The following is a 19,958-nucleotide window of genomic DNA, read 5'->3' as shown; positions in this document are numbered from 1 at the left end:
GACGAGAAGCAGAGCCTTCTCAGTGGTGGCCCCCCACCTATGGAATTCACTCCCGGGGGAAATCAGAACAGCACCAACCCTCCACTCCTTCAGGAGGAGGGTGAAGACATGGCTGTGGAACCAGGCCTTTGGGCAACCAGGCAATTAGACAATGACAACCAAATAAGACAATCAGATGTGTAAGATCGGCAGGATTGTCGAAATGGAACCAAAACAGATCTTTGAGTTAATTGTACACTGATGGGTAGGAGGAAGATCCAGGTTTGTATTGTTTTTACTGATTTTATCATTTTACTGATTTTATTGGATAATGTTGAATTGTGGGAATTTGTACTGTTATATTTTTTGTGATGATTGTTTGTGTAGCAGGCGTCTAAGTGCGCCTTGCAGCTGTAAGCCGCCCTGGGTCCCCTTCGGGGTGAGAAGGGCGGGGTACAAGAACCCCAAATAAATAAATAAATAAATAAATGATGGCCTTCCAAGCGTAGTGTCTTGGTTGTGGGTACGTAGGTGACTGTGGAGCCCTATTCTTGATCCACATGTTCTTCCACAGTGAGGACATCGGTTTCCAGGTGGAAGGTGGTCTCTGTCAGGGTTGTCTTGACCTGCCTTCCTCTTGGCACGTTTCTCCCTTTCACCCTCCATTCGTCCCTCTTCAAATTCCACAGCACTGCTGGTCACAGCTGACCTCCAGCTAGAGTGCTCAAGGGCCAGGTCTTCCCAGTTCTTGGTGTCTATGTCACAGTTTTTAAGGATGGCTTTAAGCCCATCTTTCAATCTCTTTTCCTGTCCACCAACATTCTGTTTTCCATTCTTGAGTTGGGAATAGAGTAACTGCTTTGGGAGACAGTGACTGGGCATTTGGACAATGTGGCCAGTCCAGTGGAGTTGATGCCGTAGGACCATCGCTTCAATGCTGGTGGTCTTTGCTTCTTCCAGCATGCTGACATTTGTCCACATGTCTTCCCAAGAGATTTGCAGGATTTTTGGAGGCCGTGCTGATGGAATCGTTCCAGGAGTTGTATGTAACATCTGTAGACACTCCATGTTTCACAGACATATAACAGGGTTGGGAGGACAATAGCTTTATAAACAAGCACCTTGGTCTCCCCATGGATGACCCGGTCCTCAAACACTCTGTACTTCATTCAGTAAAATGCTGCACTTGCAGAGCTCAGGCGGTATTGTATTTCAGTGTCAATGTTGACTTTTGTGGAGAGGTGGCTGACAAGGTAGTGGAAATATAAACATTTTCTAATGTTACACCGTTAAGCTGTATTTCTGGCATTGCAGAGGGGTTGACTGGTGCCTGGAAGAGCACTTTGATTTTCTTGATGTTCAATGAGAGGCTGAGTTTCTCGTATGCTTCTGCAAAGGTGTTTAGAGTGGATGTGCACAGGCTACGTTATCATGAGCATATTGGAGTTGCATAACAGATGTTGTTGTAACCTTGGTTTTGGTTTTCAGTCTGCTGAGGTTAAACAGCTTGCCATCTGTCCAATAGATGATTTCCATTCCGGTGGGAAGCTTCCTCTCAAGAAGATGATGTATCATAGTGATGAAGATGGAGAATGAGGTTGGGGCAGTAACACATCCCTGTTTGACACCTGATTCCACCTTAAATGAGTCACTTTGAGAGCCATTGCTGTCCTAGACTGTAGCCATCATGTCATCATGGAGGAGCCACAGGATGTTCACAAATTTGTCAGGAAAAGGATGGTCCAGAGAGTGCTGCGCTTCACTGTGTCAAATGCCTTTGCAAAGTCAATGAATGCCATGTACAGAGGTTGATTTTGTTCCCTGATTTAGCAAGGGTTTGTTAGAAGGGAGTTGCCTTTGGCTTCATCTGATGCTTAGAATCATAGAATCAAAGAGTTGGAAGAGACCATCCAGTCCAACCCCATTCTGCCAAGAAGCAGGAATATTGCATTCAAATCACCCCTGACAGATGGCCATCCAGTCTCTGTTTAAAAGCTTCCAAAGAAGGAGCCTCCACCACACTCCGGGGCAGAGAGTTCCACTGCTGAACGGCTCTCACAGTCAGGAAGTTCTTCCTCATGTTCAGATGGAATCTCCTCTCTTGTAGTTTGAAGCCATTGTTCCGCGTCCTAGTCTCCAGGGAAGCAGAAAACAAGCTTGCTCCCTCCTCCCTGTGGCTTCCTCCCACATATTTATACATGGCTATCATATCTCCTCTCAGCCTTCTCTTCTTCAGGCTAAACATGCCCAGCTCCTTAAGCCGCTCCTCATAGGGCTTGTTCTCTAGACCCTTGATCATTTGTGTCGCCCTCCTCTGGACACATTCCAACTTGTCAATATCTCTCTTGAGTTGTGGTGCCCAGAATTGGACACAACATTCCAGGTGTGGTCTAACCAAAGCGGAATAGAGGGGTAGCATTACTTCCCTAGATCTAGAATCTATGCTCCTATTGATGCAGGCCAAATCTCATTGGCGTTTTTTGCCGCCACATCACATTGTTGGCTCATGTTTAACTTGTTGTCCACGAGGACTCCAAGATCTTTTTCACATGTATAGCTCTCGAGCCAGGCATTGTCCCCCATTATGTATCTTTGCATTTCGTTTTTCCTGCCTAAGTGGAGTATCTTGCATTTGTCCCTGTTGAACTTCATTTTGTTAGTTTTGGCCCATCTCTCTAATCTGTCAAGATTGTTTTGAATTCTGCTCCTGTCCTCTGGAGTATTGGCTATCCCTCCCAATTTGGTGTCGTCTGCAAACTTAGAGAGTGGGATTGCCTATAGTTAGCCAATGGGTTTCCATGACCAAGTAGGGAGACAAACCCTGGTCTGCAGCACCATCGCTCAATGCTCAAACTACTACGCCATGCCAAAGCTCAGAAAATGTTTAAGAAAGGCAGGGTTTTTGTTATATCTGCTACTTCTCCAGCTGTGGGATTCTCTGATGCATGCCTTTTTGGGTATCAGGCTTTGACTCCTCTATTATCTTAGGCATTTTTTGTACTTCAGTATTTTGAGTCTTTACCACCTATTATTACAGCCTTTTTATTCCCCCCCCCCCTCCAGTCGCTCTTATTATGTGCAGTTGTTTTGAGTTTTTGAGTTCATATTGTGTTTCCTGTCGTGTTGATGTGCCTCCTTCAGTGTTAAGCCATGTGGGACCGGAACATCTCATTGTGGTTTTTTCATATTGTTACAATCTTCAGGGCTCAGGGGAATCTATTTGGTGAGGCATTTGAGCAAATGTAGTAACTAATTGAAATAATGGATAGATCCCATGCTGATTTGGATGCCATGCTGGGAGAAATGTGAGGTATAAATGGAATCAAGGTATGAACAAATGCACACATGGATACATGAATGAAATCTGTACAATGGGCTTTTGGTATCCACTGGGGACCCCCTATGGACACCAAATTCCATAGATTCACGTGTGCCTTTGTATACAATGGCATAGTGTAATAGTGTCCCACATATCTTATCTATACACATAATAAAAGTAAAAATCTGTATGTGGCACAGGTGTGTGTTCACGCAGACAGCCTCCAGCCTTCACAAATAGGCTATTAGGTTCTTGTGGGTTTTTTCGGGCTATAGAGCCATGTTCTAGAGGCATTTCTCCTGACGTTTCGCCTGCATCTATGGCAAGCATCTTCAGAGGTAGTGAGGTCTGTTGGAATTAGGACAATGGGTTTATATATGTGTGGAATGGCTGGGGTGGGGCAAGGAGCTCTTCCCTGCTGCAGTTAGGTGTGAATGTTTAGCTGATCACCTTCATTAGCATTTGAAGTCCTACCTGAGCCTGGGAAAATCTCTTGCTGGGAGGTGTTAATCTGTGCCTGGTTGTTTCCTCTCTGTTGTTGTGCTGTTGTAATTTTAGAGTTTTTGTAATACTGGTAGCCAGATTTTGTTCATTTTCATGGTCTCTTCCTTTCTGTTGAAATTGTCCACATGCTTGTGGATTTCAATGGCTTCTCTGTGTAGTCTGACATGGTGGTTGTTGGTGTGGTCCAGCATTTCTGTGTTCTCAAATAATATACTGTGTCCAGGCTGGTTCATCAGGTGCTCTGCTATGGCTGACTTCTCTGGTTGAAGTAGTCTGCAGTGCCTTTCATGTTCCTTGATGCGTGTCTGGGCGCTGCGTTTGGTGGTCCCTATGTAGACTTGTCCACAGCTGCATGGTACACGGTAGACTCCTGCAGAGGTGAGAGGCTATTGTTTCCAGTGCTGAGAAGACAGCAAGTCACTCTCTCGAAGGACATTGCAGGTTATAGCAAGCACATCCCAGTGTTCCTTTCTCTCTTCATTTGCATGACCCCACTCACTGCTTCTCCCTTATCCCATTTCAACCCTTTCCTTTGGCACACAGCAGAGGAATTGATCAGCAACTAAACATACTGGAGAGGTTTGGAGAGAATTCACAATGATTTATAGGAGTTGTAGGGACTGGGATGCATAGTTCACCTGCAATCTAAGAGCATTCTGAACTGCACCAATGATGGACCTGGAAGTCACTTGGCACACAGACCCACCATGGGCAATTGTACATACTTGCAGAGTTTAGGGGTGATTACCCTGAGAGTTGTAGTTCACCCTTATCTAGAGAACAGTGAACTCAGCCAACAATGGATCGAGACCAAACTTGGCACACAAAACCAACGTGGCCAATTGTGCATACTGGCTGAGCTTGTGGGTGATTGCCCTGGAAATCTGGAAGTTGTAGTTCACCCTTACCTAGATATCACTGAACTCAGCTGCTGCCGGATCTGGACCACACTTGGCACACAGATCCAACATGGCCAACTTTAAATAATGGCAGGGTTTGGGAATGACACCCACAATTCTGGAAATTGTAGTTCACCCACATCCTTACGCATTTTCTAATGGGAGCATTAATTAAAAAACAAAAAAAAGACTTTTTTTCCTAATACATAGCATTACACATTACCAAACTGATATTACCAAACTTCACAAAACAAACAGTGCCTTCTAAAATAACCCGGGCACCGCCAGGTCCCCAAGCTAGTAAAATATAAAGTTATTTTAAGTCATGGAGTATTGCATCTGGGACTGAGAAATCCATGGATATGGAGGGCCAACAGTATTTGTTTTACTTTTTTATAATGCCCTAAGTTTAGTGGAAAAAGTAGGATATATGAGGATAAATAATAGGAACAAGAATACATGGATGAATTGAGGTCAGCTGCATTTGTGAAATTGGGAATGAGGATGGAACAATCTATATTATTTTTCCCTCAAAGAGTCCACTTTGATGCTAAAGATTGTGAGTCCCCTTGAATTTGCCGTTAACCCCAAACCCTTTGATTGTGTTCCCCTGAGCTTACGCTTCCCATCAGGTTGGATCCCCTTGGCCAAAATATCCTTTGCCTTGCTAGATGGAGGCAGAGTGGATGGTGCCTGCATCTTTAAAGATTAATGGCATTGTTTGCTCATTAAGGAGATCATTCCGAGCTTGGCTGAGGCAGGAACACTTGAACGCGAAGCATCTGTTTGCTACTGGGAGAGGATATTAATTGTCTTGATACTTCAGTGGATATAAATACAACCGCCAGTCCGGATAATGTTCGAACAAACAAACAAACAGCTGCCAGGAGGGTCCCTCTGATGGTTGACCTTTGCAGAGCGCAGGGCGGCTGTTTTTCAGAGCAACCTGCCTGGCAGAATAGAAATGAATGGCACGAGGCTCCGGGGATGTAGAATTAATGTCGTTATGTCAGGATCCTACAGGGCTGCCAGATTGGCTTGGGCTGGGAGGGTGGAAGTGCCGGTTGGTTGGATTCATTTGTGGGTGTGAAAACACACACACACACACAGTGTACAGCTGATTTTCTTGTCTTGCAATTATAATACAGATCCATATATCTCACAACTCATGAGATAATTCTGAAGTGCATAAACTCCAGCACCAGGGAGCTATCCAAGGTTCTAGACCTAGTTTGGAGGTACAGTTCAGCACTCTCAAGTTGGCTATGGTATGGGTTCTCTAACTGCTCTCCAGTTGTTTTTAAGTTTAGTTCCCTGCATCCCTGAATATTGGTGAAGCTTGCTATCTCTTCTGGAAGCTGAAATTCAAAATTTCAGGACTGCTGAATTTTAGGGATTTGGGGATTGCAGTTTGGTAGATTTTCCAAGTTTGTCCTTCTCATCCTCATGACATAATATGGTGTGGGATTGTAGATTACAGAAATGCCCCGTGCTTGAGATGATTGATAGATATGTATTATCAAAGGCAGGAGAAGGGAAAGGGACAGGGGATGTTCAGATGTAAAGGGAAAAAACAGTTCAGGGAGGTGTCTTCAAAGGCAGTGAGACAGCAAATACATACAAGGCTTTAATTTGAAATTGAAAGCATCAGTCCAAAGCATTGTACCTCAGTTCCCAAATAGGTTTCACGTCAAGGATATCTCCTTTTAAAGTCTTCCCAACATCTACCACTGCTAACACTCTAAGAAAAACAATATTTTATTAGTGGGAGGTCAGAAGCTGATGTGATCCAGTATCTCTTTGGCCCACCCATGAGGAGCTCACAAACATGAGTGCTGTCGATGTTCCCCTACACTTGGTAGACATGCAGCCTCTGATCCTAAAAGTCATGCATAGCCTAATAGAGAACAGTGTTTTCTAGCTTCTGTGAACATTGGAACAGAAGCAGGATGCTTCATCAGATACACATAGGATACACACAATAGTATCCTCCAGATCATAGATACAGAATGGGGGACAATGGCTAGCTCGAGCGCAGTACATGTGAAAAAGATCTTGGAGTCCTTGTGGACAACAAGTTAAACATGAGCCAACAATGTGATGTGGCGGCAAAAAAAGCCAATGGGATTTTGGCCTGCATCAATAGGAGCATAGTGTCTAGATCTAGGGAAGTAATGCTACCACTCTATTCCGCTTTGGTTAGACCACACCTGGAATATTGTGTCCAATTCTGGGCACCACAATTCAAGAGAGATATTGACAAGCTGGAATGTGTCCAGAGGAGGGTGACTAAAATGATCAAGGGTCTGGAGAACAAGCCCTATGAGGAGTGGCTTAAGGAGCTGGGCATGTTTAGCCTGAAGAAGAGAAGGCTGAGAGGAGATATGATAGCCATGTATAAATATGTGAGAGGAAGCCACAGGGAGGAGGGAGCAAGCTTGTTTTCTGCTTCCTTGGAGACTAGGATGCAATGGAACAATGGCTTCAAATTACAAGAAAGGAGATTCCATCTGAACATGAGGAAGAACTTCCTGACTGTGAGAGCCGTTCAGCAGTGGAACTCTCTGCCCCGGAGTGTGGTGGAGGCTCCTTCTTTGGAAGCTTTTAAACAGAGGCTGGATGGCCATCTGTCAGGGGTGATTTAAATGCAATATTCCTGCTTCTTGGCAGGGGGTTGGACTGGATGGCCCATGAGGTCTCTTGCAACTCTTTGATTCTATGATTCTATGTTTCCAAGCAAATGGTGCTGGAAATAATATATGGCCACAATATCTTATTGTTGATACATACCATACCCGAATACCATACTTAATGTTCACTTAAGACCAATCAGCCTAAGAGAAAACCTGCTCTCATAGCTTCCTGTCTAATGCTTAAGATTATGATTGAGATCTTCAATAGCTATTACATTGCTCACAGTGGTGCAAAAGGTAGTTAACCAGAAAAAAGAATCTTCTCAGGAATGCGTCTGCAGAATGCCTTCCCAGCAGAGAACTGCCTTTGGAAGAACTTTGTAGGTACCACAGCCTCGACAAAACTCTGAGCATTCTTGGGGATCCATCTCACCTGGCATATTCTATTTTTGAATTGTTGCCATCTGACAGATGGCACAGGGTGTCAAAGACAAGAACAAACACACTGGGAGATATATTGTCGAAGGCTTTCATGGCCGGAATCACTGGGTTGTTGTAGGTTTTTTTGGGGCTATATGGCCATGTTCTAAAGGCATTCTCTCCTGACATTTCACCTGCATCTATGGCAAGCATCCTCAGAGGTAGTGAGGTCTGTTGGAACTAGGAAAATGGGTTTATATATTTGTGGAAAGACCAGGATGGACAAAGGACTCTTGTCTGCTGGAGCTAGGTGTGAATGTTTCAACTGACCACCTTGATTAGCATTTGATAGCCTGGAAGTGCCTGGAGCAATCTTTTGTTGAGAGGTGATTAGATGTCCCTGATTGTTTTCCCTCTGCTGTTTTAATTTTAAAGTTTTTAAATACTGGTAGCCAGATTTTGTTCATCTTCATGGTTTCCTCCTTTCTGTTGAAATTGTCCACATGCTTGTGGATTTCAATGGCTTCTCTGTGTAGTCTGACATGGTGGTTGTGAGGGTGGTTCAGCATTTCTGTGTTCCCAAATAATATGCTGTGTCCAGGTTGGTTCATCAGGTGCTCTGCTATGGCTGACTGCTCTGGTTGAAGTAGTCTGCAGTGCCTTTCATGTTCCTTGATTCGTGTCTGGGCAATGCTGCTGCGTTTGGGGGTCCCTCTGTAGACTTGTCCACAGCTGCATGGTACATGGTAGACTCCTGCAGAAGTGAGAGGATCCCTCTTGTCCTTTGATGAACGTAGCATTTGTTGGATTTTCTTGGTGGGTCTGTAGATAGTTTGTAGGTTGTGTTTCCTCATCAGCTTCCCTCTGCGGTCAGTGGTTCCCTTAATGTATGACAAGAACACTTTTCCTCTGGGTGGGTAGAGTGGGAGATAGCTTTTATTCTAGAGCTGTAACTATATTGAACTCCATGGTTTCACATTGATGTGGCATTGGGGGCTATGCGGTGGTGGTTGAGGTGTGGAGGAATGGGTGTGCTGTTTTGTGGTGCGTGCTGGGGAAAGCATTTAATTTTGTTGTGCAGTAGCACAATGACAATAAAGTTATTCAATTCAATGTAAAAGGCAGGCCAAGAATTCCTCTTCTGGGAAGCATTCAGTTGACTCAACTTTGTGAGTGGTTGGGTAGAACAGTAGCAAGAACAGAACTGGGAATACACAGTTAAAACTCATGCACCAGCTGTGCCCATACCTTGGGAAGTCGGATCTGGCTATGGTGGTCCATGCTCTTGTCACATCCCGAATAGATTACTACAACACGCTCTACGTGGGGTTGCCCTTGAAGACTGTTCGGAAATTGCAATTAATCGAACGGACGGCAGCTAGATTACTCACCCGAGTGTCATACAGGGAGCATCCCACCCCCCTGCTGTGCCAGCTCCACTGGCTGCCGATCCAATTCCGAGCACAATTCAGAGTGCTTGTCTTGACCTATAAAACCCTATACGGCTCCGGTCCAGCGTACCTGTCTGAACGTATCTCCTTCTACGTCCCACCTCGGAACTTAAGATCATCTGGGGAGGCCCTGCTCTCGGCCCTACCTTTGTCTCAAACACGTTTGGCAGGGACAAGGGACAGGGCCTTCTCGGTGGTGGCCCCCCACCTGTGGAATTTGCTCCCTGGGGAAATTAGGTCATTGCCATCCTTCCTCACCTTTAGAAAAAAGGTTAAAACGTGGCTGTGGGACCAGGCCTTCAGGCAATCAGGTTAAAGGAGAATTGATAATGTTGACTATGGCATGGAAGAGGATTTGGATAAGTTAAGCGGAGTAATCATTAGTAGATAGCTAGCTAAACAGCCACCCGACAGGCAATAGCTAATCAGAGTGTTTTAATCTTTATTTATTAATGTTCATGTTTAATTGTTATATTTGTTATTCTATATTTATGATGCGGCATTGAATTATTGCCAGTTGTAAGCCACCCTGAGTCCCCCCCAGGGGTTGAGAAAGGCGGGGTAAAAATGTTCAAAATAAAATAAATAAATAACATACACAATTTGAGGGTTTCACTCCTCCACTCCATTCTTGGTTGGAATTGGGCCAGTTGCTGCCTTTGCAAGCTTGCTTCATAAGGTTATGTTGGTAAAATATGATGAGATGGAGATCCTTGTATGCTATCCTGAACCTCTGAACAATCTCTCTGTGTCTTCATTCATCAGTTGATAACATCATATATCTAGGTATTGAAAGAATGGTTATTTATATGAGCAATTTGTTTCCCTATAATTGTCTGTCTACTCTAGCTATTACAGAAAAATATATGGTATTAATATATTAAGAGTTCTTTGTCTAATTGCTTCCCTTTTGATTTTACAGATTCGCGTAGATGGTGTCGTCAAAGGTGCCCTTGAGTATGAGATCGTTCAAGTGGTGGATTCCGGTCCCGTTTTGCGAGACATGGCCTTCTCCGTGGATCACAAGTATCTGTACATCATGTCTGAGAAACAGGTGAGCTTCATGGCTTCTGTTGATATCTTGTCAGTCAAGTCCAGATTGAGTTCATTTTTATTTTCTGTCTAAAATCAGAAGGCTTTGAAAGTGGCCGAGGCTGAGCGTGTTGACAACACGGTTGCGTGGGTTCAGACGGGTCTTGATTGTTCTCTCAAGTGCAGAGTCGGCTTTATTGATTTCAACATGATGTTGAAGAGGTTATAAGGTGCTTCTAGATAGAAGCAATTTGGGTGCCATCAATGTTGGTTGATAGCACAGGACACTTACAAGCTGCACTGGAACTATTTCCTCTGACTGAACTGAGTATTGAATTGACCAGGTCCATCAAATCGACTCGTTACAGTGGTATAATCTTCTCTTGGCTCATTCTACGTTTGGAACAGTTCATAGGGTCACTTGAAAAACTCAAAGGGTTGAAGCATATGTGGAAGTGAGCAGTTTGGAAAATGGAGTAGCAATAGGCAGAAAGGTCTCTGGGCTTTACATGAGATGATCTGAAATCCAGGGGGTCTTCCTGGATTCAGCGTTGACGCTTGATGCGCAGCTGTGAGTGGCTGGGAGGGCCTTCGTACAACTAAAACTCATGTGCCAGCTTTTATTTTGTTGTGTCAGGGCAACCAGTCAATTGTGTTACATTTCTAACAGAACAAAACAAACAAACAGACAGACAGACAGACAAAACACAAAAATTGCAAGTTTGGTAGTTGATTAAATGTCCTTTGACCAGTATCTGGCCCCTTGGAGTGCCTCTGGTGTTGCCGCAAGAAGGTCCTCCATTGTGCATGGGACAGGGCTCAGGGTGCATTGCAGCAGGTGGTCAGTGGTTTGCTCTTCTCCACACTCGCATGTCGAGGATTCCACTTTGTGGCCCCCATTTCTTAAGGTTGGCTCTGCATCTCGTGGTGCCAGAGCGCAGTCTGTTCAGTGTCTTCTAAGTTGCCCAGTCTTCTGTGTGCCCAGGGGGAAGTCTCTCATTTGGTATCAGCCATTGGTTGAGGTTCTGGGCTTGAGCCTGCCACTTTTGGACTCTCGCTTGCTGACGTGATCCACCGAGTGTCTCTGTGGATCTTAGAAAACTATTTCTAGATTTAAGTAGTTGACGTGCTGGCTGATACCCAAACGGGAAGAGCTGGAGATGTCTCTGCCTTGGTCCTTTCACTATTGGCTGCTACTTCCCGGCAGATGTCAGGTGGTGCAATACCGGCTAAGCAGTGTAATTTCTCCAGTGGTGTAGGGCGCAGACACCCCGTGATAATGCAGCATGTCTCATTAAGAGCCACATCTACTATTTTAGCATGGTGAGATGTGTTCCACAATGGGCATGCATACTCAGCAGCAGAGTAGCATAGCGCAAGGGCAGATGTCTTCACTGTGTCTGGTGCCAGCTGCAACCGTACCTTGTGAAGTCTGATCTGGCCACAATAGTCCATGCCTTAGTTACCTCTAGATTGGATTATTGCAATGCACTCTATGTGGGGCTGCCCTTGAAGACGCCCCGGAAACTTCAATTGGTCCAATGATGGGCAGCCAGACTGTTAACTGGAGCAAATTACAGGAAGCAGTCTATCTTCCTGTTTAATAATATTAATAAAACTTTATTTGTACCCCGCTACCATCTCCCCAAGGGACTCGGTGTGGCTTACATGAGGCCGAGCACACAATACAACAATAAACAATAACAACAATAATACAAAACAATAAATAAACTCATAAGCAAAAATAAGCAATAAACATTAACAGTAACACGACGCATTTAAAAACCTATGGCTGGGCCAAATGTAATAATTAATTTTTTTTAAAAAAATAATGCTGGGCATGACAAGGTGACATGGAACTGAGATAGAAGTTTTGGAGAGGGATGAATGTGCAGACAATCTTAAATCACTAATAAAGAGCGTTTAGGGACATATTGCTGGGAGTTTCCTTATTTTGGGAAGGCACACTGGAACAACCACGTTTTAATGCTCCTCCTAAAGACTGCCAGAGTTGGGGCTTGCCTAATGTCCTTGAGGAGTGAGTTCCAAAGTCGAGGGGCCACCACCAAGAAGGCTCTCTCCATCGTCCCTACCAATCGTGCTTGCGATGGTGGTGGGATTGTGAGCAGGGCCTCTGCAGATGATCAAAGAGAGTGTGTGGGTTCATACACAGAGATGCAGTCATGCAGGTAGGCGGGTCCCAAACCGTTTAGGGCTTTGTAGGTAAGCACCTGCTGGCTGCCGTTCATTTTCCGATCCCAATTCAAGGTGCAGGTTATTACCTACAAAGCCCTGAACAGTTTGAGACCTGCCTACCTTCATGATCATATTTCCTCCTACAAACCTGCGTGATCCCTTCGATCTTTGGGGGAGGCCCTCCTCTCGCTCCTGCCTCCGTCTCAAGTGCAGCTTGTGGGGATGAGAGAGAGTGCCTTCTCCGTGGTGGCCCCTCGGCTCTGGAACTCGCTCCCCAGGGAGATTAGGCAAGCAGCCACCCTGGCAGCCTTTAGGAAAAGTTTAAAAACTTGGCTTTTCTGCTGTTCTTTTGAGGAATGAACAACTAATTCCCATACCATGTCCCATCCCAGTACCAATTTGTCTCTCTGATGCACTTTATCTCATCCCTCAGTGGAGATTAACCTCATTGCTTATCCCACCCGAATCTCCCACTAGACACAGCATTCTATCTATCTATCTATCTATCTATCATCTATCTATCTCACCCATGGGTTTTACAACTTTACCCTTTGTATTTGGCCCAGCTCGCCTTTGTTTAATTCTCCTATCATTTTATATTTTGTATTATTATGTTATTTTATGCTATTTTATTGCATTACTATGTTATTGTTAAGCATTTTATTTGATGCTATTGTTTGTTTTGTATGCATTTTATTTTGCCTTATTGTAATTCTTCGGGGAGATGGTGGCAGGGTATAAAAATTATTATTATTATTATTATTATTATTATTATTATTATTATTATGTCTATTCCTAGCTAAAAAGGACAGGAGGAGATAGGACCTCTTGAGCATCTTGGAATGTATATTCACCATTGAGGATCATGGGTCTTGTAGGTATCCTGTAGAAGACCATGAGTCTTGCTGATTTGAATGGTACAAAGATCGTCTTGTCTCAATTATTACCATTGTAGTTCATTACAAAAGAAATCAGCTTGAAAGTAGGCAACTATTATTTATTTGGGTTCTTGTAGGTTTTTTCGGGCTATATGGCCATGGTCTAGAGGCATTCTCTCCTGACGTTTCACCTGCATCTATGGCAAGCATCTTCAGAGATAGTAAGGTCTGTTGGAACTAGGAAAAAGGGTTTATATATCTGTCTCTGGGCGAGACAAAGGACTCTTGTCTGCTGGAGCTAGGTGTGAATGTTTTAACTGTCCACCTTGATTAGCATATAATGGCCTGACAGTGCCTAGAGCAAACATTTGTTGAGAGGTGATTAGATGTCCTTGTTTGTTTCCTCTCTGTTGTTGTGCTGTTTTAATTTTAGAGGTTTTTTTTTAATACTGGTAGCCAGATTTTGTTCATTTTCATGGTTTCCTCCTTTCTGTTGAAATTGTCCTCATGCTTGTGTATTTCAATGGCTTCTCTGTGTAGTCTGACATGGTGGTTGTGAGAGTGGTCCAGCATTTCCGTGTTCTCAAATAAAATGCTGTGTCCAGGTTGGTTCATCAGGTGCTCTGCTATGGCTGACTTCTCTGGTTGAAGTCGTCTGCAGTGCCTTTCATGTTCCTTGATGCGTGTTTGTTTGTTTATTTTTTATTTACTATATTTCTATGCCGTTCCTCTCAGCCTGCAGGTGACTCGAGGTGGTTTACTGTCGGTACCAAGACCATAAAGTACAATTACAATAAAAACAGTCAGATAATACAAAACCATAGCAAAATCAATAAAATCATTATCAATGTCAATAAAAACATGTATCATTGGGCTCTCCTTGTTAAAACATTGTCCAATCACATCGTCCAACCATTCCATTTTCCTATGTCTGTTACACTGTGTTTGCAAACGCCTGCTCAAAAAGCCAAGTCTTGACTGTATTGTTGAAGGCTTTCATGGCCGGAATCACTGGGTTGTTGTAGGTTTTTTCGGGCTGTATGGCCATGGTCTAGAGGCATTCTCTCCTGATGGCAAGCATCCTCAGAGGTAGTGAGGTCTGTTGGAACTGACCTCACTACCAACAGACCTCACTACCTCTGAGGATGCTTGCCATAGATGCAGGCGAAACATCAGGAGAGAATGCCTCTAGATAAGTGATGGTGAACCTATGACACGCGTGTCAGCACTGACACACATGGCTATTTTTGATGGCACGCAGACACATGCAGCTGCACACAGAGAAGTACACCTCATAATAGCCAATCTAATTCCCTCCTTAAATTTGTAAAAGGCTCTACAAATTTAACATCTGCACATCTTGACACACCAAGCTCAAAAGCATTGTTCACTCCATAACTCAGCATGGATTATATATTTTTCTTATTTAAACTATAAATATTGCAAAATTATGGTGTGTTTTTTTTCTCTTGAAGTGACACCCCACCCAAGTTATGCTCAGGTTTTTGGGGAATGTTGACACACCAAGCTCAAAAGGTTGCCCATCACTGCTCTATTACTCTGCTTAGCCGGTATTGCACCACCTGACATCCGCCGGGAAGTAGCAGCCAATAGTGAAAGGACCAAGGCAGAGACATCTCCAGCTCATCCCCTGTTTGGGTATCAGCCAGCACGTCAATGACTTAAATCAAGACATAGTTTTCTTAGATCTATAGAGACACTCGCTGGAACACCCCAGCAAGCGAGAGTCCAAAAGTGGCAGGCTCAAACCCAGCACCTCAATCCATGGCTGGTATCAAATGAGACACTCCCTCCTGGGAACACAGAAAACTGGGCGACTTGGAAGGCTCTGAACAGACTGCATCCTGGCACCACGAGATGCAGAGCCAACCTTCAGAAATGGGGCTACAAAGTGGAATCCACGACATGCGAGTGCGGAGAAGAGCAAATCACAGACCACCTGCTGCAATGCAATCTGAGCCCCGCCACATGCACAATGGAGGACCTCCTTGCGGCAACACCAGAGGCACTCCAAGTGGCCAGATACTGGTCAAAGGACATTTAACCAACTACCAAATTTGCAAAATCTGTGTTTTTCTTTTCTTTTCTTTTTAATCTGTGTGTTTGTTTTTGCTCTGTTGGAATTGTAATATAATGGTATGGTTGCTGATGACACGATAAATAAAAATAAATAAATACTGCTCTAGACCATGGCCATATAGTCCGAAAAAACCTACAACAACCCAAGTCTTGACTCTTTTCCAGAATGTTAGAAGTGAGGGGGCCAATCTGATATCCCTAGGGAGGGTGTTCCATAGCTGAAGGGCCACCACAGAGAAGGCCCTGTCTATCATCCCCATGACGTACTTGTGACAAAGGTGGGATTGAGAGCAGGGCCTCCCCAGACCATCTTAAAGTCCTAGAAGGTTCCTAAGGAAAGATGCGTTCAGACATACTAGTTATTCCCTATCAGAACAGTTCCATTGAAAGACTTGTCAACAATCGTTGGTTCCATTCCAGCAGGGTAGTTAATCTGCTCTTGTATTCCATGTTAAATGATTTATCTGATGTGCTCAACCAATTTTGGGAGCGAGGTCTCAGTTCAAACTAAATCCAGGAGCAGATTTACCACCCTTCTGATGTGGAAACTGCCAGCTGCCACCGCATTGAGGCCAGAATCTCATATCTTATACTTTATTCATCACTTCTTGAACGTAATGGTACAGTTCTTTCCTGAGCATGGACAGAAATGGCCTCAAGTCTGTTATTTTTAAAGGAATCCATGCAGATGGGTTACAGAGCAACTAAGCCACATCCAAGCTGCCATGGGCTTGGGGGATCATCTTCGAATCCCTGCATCTGGATCATTATAATTCCCTTTCTTTAATTCTCTTCTCTCCTCTTCATCCCTATATCAAATGAGATTGGACGCTTTCCGATTCAAGCCGATTGGCCATCTTCTTACTCCAGTGCGGGAGAGGTGGTGGGGGAGTCCATCCTCATCTGATTCTCGAGGAATTGAGAAGCAAATCTAGCAAATCTCCCTCCCAAACTCCGTAAGAGACCCGAAAGAGAGGCGGAGGAAAGGGAGGGGGAGGCAGCAAGGAAATCTAAGAAGCTGATGATTACATATGAATCCTGGAAGCCTGATAATCCCAGACTCAGTTAAACAGCTGTCTCCTCTAATTCCACTCCCAGCCAGACCCCCTTTTCTTGGAGACCTCCCATTTTCCAGGTCACTTCCAAACACCGGTTTATTAACCGATTTCCCTCCCGCTTCCAGGTTTGCTATTACTACATCCAATTCTGGGCAGCCAGCAATACACCAACGATCAACGAGGGAAGTAAAAATCTAATCTACACACCTTCTGCGGGTGGGAGAGGGGGGCTGTCTTTTCCCATCTCAGGCTCTGCGTGGCTTCAGGAGAACTCCGGTGTGTGCTGAAAATGCATTTTTCCCCTTCTCCTCCAAGCTGGTGCTCGAGGGAAATGAAATGGAGCAAAGGGAAAGTAATTACATGCCGCAAAGACAAGCCTATCCCCGAATTGATAAAAGCAAGTGGAAGTCTTAAAAGAGGAGGGAGAGAAAACGGGATAGACTTTTGTACAAGCATGAAGGTTTCAAGTGTACACTGGCCAGGTCTTCAAGAACACCAGGGATCTGCAACCTTTTTGTCGTGGCAAGGAGACACTTTTAAGGATGTATTGTCGAAGGCTTTCATGGCCGGAATCACTGGGTTGTTATAGGTTTTTTCGGATTATATGGCCATGGTCTAGAGGCATTCTCTTCTGACGTTTCGCCTAGTTTCCTAGTTCCAACAGACCTCACTACCTCTGAGGATGCTTGCCATAGATGCAGGTGAAACGTCAGGAGAGAATGCCTCTAGACCATGGTGTTGAGGTGACACCTTCTGCTGTCAAGAATGCAATGACTGCACGTTGCTTAAGTCGCATTGACTGACTGTCTGCACAGGGTTCCAAATTTAGCACTCTAACAACACAACCGTAAAATGCTAAGGCTTCCCGCCAAAATGGAACCATAGAGGAGAGTCTACTGAACAAGCCAGTATCTGCCACATATTAGTTCTGCCATCTGTTGAGAAGTTATGAAGGTTGAGGCATTATTTATTTATTTATTTACTTACTTACTTGCTTACTTTATTTCTATACCACTTTTCTCAGCCCTCAGGCGACTCAAAGCGGTGAACAACATCAGTACAAAAAATCACAAAACAAGTATAGGGCAATTAAAAACAATTATCACATAAATCATTAACATTACTTTTTATTCAATCCTTGTATAAGCAAAGTTACAGGTAATAGCAAACCCTACTGAATGACTGACTTCTGGTGGAAGCACACTACTGAGTTGTGCTTGAAGGCCTAGGAAATGCCTAGAGAATATACTTTTCTAGGTATTGCTAGGTCCTCCAGTGTGACTCTATGGATGACTTCTACTGGAAGCAAACTACTTCAGGTGGAAGCATACCACATAACTGCCTGGAGGACCTACAAAAATACTTTGTTAAATACAGGTACAGTACAGGGGTTATACTTATACCTCTATTGAAAAACAAAAACAAATTATGTGTCTGAGTTTGCCAAAGCAATTTAGTGGGAGACCTAACAATTTGGATTTCTGGGTTCTAGTCTGGATTCAGAATGCCAAGTTGGCTTGACCAGGTCCGATGAAAATTAAACTGCCCAATTCCTTTGTGCAACTTTACAAAAGCACACACAAGTGCCAGATCTTTCCCAGCAATCTGGAAACCCTGGTCCCATTTCAAGGCAGATCAAGTCTGACTGACTCCTGTTTCCAATCAATTACACCTTTGCCTCCATCCCCCATCACAAGCAGTTTTCTCTGCTAATTATACGAGTTTATTATTCCTAAAGCCTAGGTTGAACTCCAAATTCCAGGGGTCAAACGGGGTCAGGCAAGCAATCAGTTCCACATTTTCCAGAGCGACAAAGCCCCCTGGCAATCAGTCACTGCCAGGCAGTTCATAATGACCGGCCTGGAAGTTAATGGCCTGAGGCAAGGTGGGGGCCGCCGTGGATTCTTGGGATGGTGATTTTTTCCTTAAGGAGCAGACTCTAGCAGCAAGAGATGGAGGAAGGGGACAAAGACATTCCCTGCCCCACCTGCCTTGGAGGAGCCCATGACGGAGTAGTGAAAGGAACATGGAGACACATTCAAGGTAGATGCCCCCTCTCCCCACTCCACTCAAGACTCTGAGAATGAAGAATGTGTAGGTTGTGTGAATCTCTACATCTATGCAAATCTTATTATGAATGGCTATATTGTGCAACCAATCCAAGGCACCAAATCTGAAATCAAACGGGCATTTTTTTACACTCATGCATAATGTACCAAACACATGTATATGTGGAATAAACCTCATGCATGATGTGCATCTGTGCACAATGGCAATGCGCATGTGAAGTGGCACCAAATGTGCAAATATACTTTTAACATCTGGCTTTGGTGTAAAATAAGAATTAAAGATTCAGATTATCTGTTTTAATAAGCTTGACAACCTTCATTTTGATAACTGCTGACATCTCTTCATGGTCTATATTGTTTATAGGCCCTATCATTTCTGCTGTACTATATATGCTGGCATGGCAATATAGTGTGCCCAGGGTCAACAACCAGATGTTATAACCATCAGACAATGAGGGATCGTCTAAGTAAATAAGTAAGGTGCAGAGAACATCCTCTTCAACAACATATGAACTCTGACTACATTCTGTGCAAGTCACATAGACCTCAGATAAGGACAGTCACGTATGTATTAGGTATTGCTCATGCACACATACAGTACCATGTTGCCTGAATGCCCGATTACGATCACTCAAAGCAGTTACTATACTCCCAACTCAAGAATGGAAAATGGAATGTTGGTGGACAGGAAAAGAGATTGAAAGATGGGCTTAAAGCTAATCTTAAAAACTGTGGCATTGACACCGAAAACTGGCCTTTGAGCACTCCAACTGAAGGTCGGCTGTGACCAACAGTGCTGTGGAATTTGAAGATGCATGAATGGAGGGTGAAAGGGAGAAATGTGCCAAGAGGAATGCACGTCAAGCCAACCCTGACCCGAACTGCCTTCCACCTGGAAACCAATGTCCTCACTGTGGAAGAACATGTGGATCAAGAATAGTGCTCTATAGTCCCCTACGAATCCTCCACCAAGACCCTACACTTGGAAGGCCATCATACTCAAACAATGAGGGATCACCTAAGTAAATAAGTAAGGTGCAGAGAACATCCTCTTAAGATCATAGAATCATAGAGTTGGAAGAGACCTCATGGGCCATCCAGTCCAACCCCATTCTGCCAAGAAGCAGGAATATTGCATTCAAATCCCCCCTGACAGATGGCCATCCAGCTTCTGTTTAAAAGCTTCCAAAGAAGGAGCCTCCACCACACTCTGGGGAAGAGAGTTCCACTGCTGAATGGCTCTCACAGTCAGGAAGTTCTTCCTCATGTTCAGATGGAATCTCCTCTCTTGTAGTTTGAAGCCATTGCTCCAAATCCTAGTCTCCAGAGCAGCATACTGTATATGAAATCTGAAGATAGTCTCACCCCTTCAAGAAATGGAATCCCTTCCAAGCCATAGTCATGTAGTGCCAGGGATTTT

General features: G+C 44.2%; 1 protein-coding gene across 3 annotated transcripts in view; it reads left to right on the top strand.

Moving 5' to 3' along the window:
• PLXNA4 (plexin A4) overlaps window positions 1–19,958 on the top strand; it is a 770,557-nt gene that overhangs the window by 409,809 nt on the left and 340,790 nt on the right. For all 3 annotated transcript variants that reach the window (XM_067469348.1, XM_060776421.2, XM_060776422.2), the window contains exon 4: window positions 10,128–10,259. In XM_067469348.1, coding sequence (XP_067325449.1) covers window positions 10,128–10,259 — 132 coding nt within the window. The remainder of the gene's footprint in view (window positions 1–10,127; window positions 10,260–19,958) is intronic.

Source organism: Anolis sagrei, chromosome 5 (genome assembly GCF_037176765.1).
Source record: "Anolis sagrei isolate rAnoSag1 chromosome 5, rAnoSag1.mat, whole genome shotgun sequence".
Taxonomy (NCBI): Eukaryota; Metazoa; Chordata; class Lepidosauria; order Squamata; family Dactyloidae; genus Anolis; species Anolis sagrei.
The sequence above is the reverse complement of the archived record's forward strand: the minus strand, read 5'-3'. Positions and strand labels throughout refer to the sequence as shown.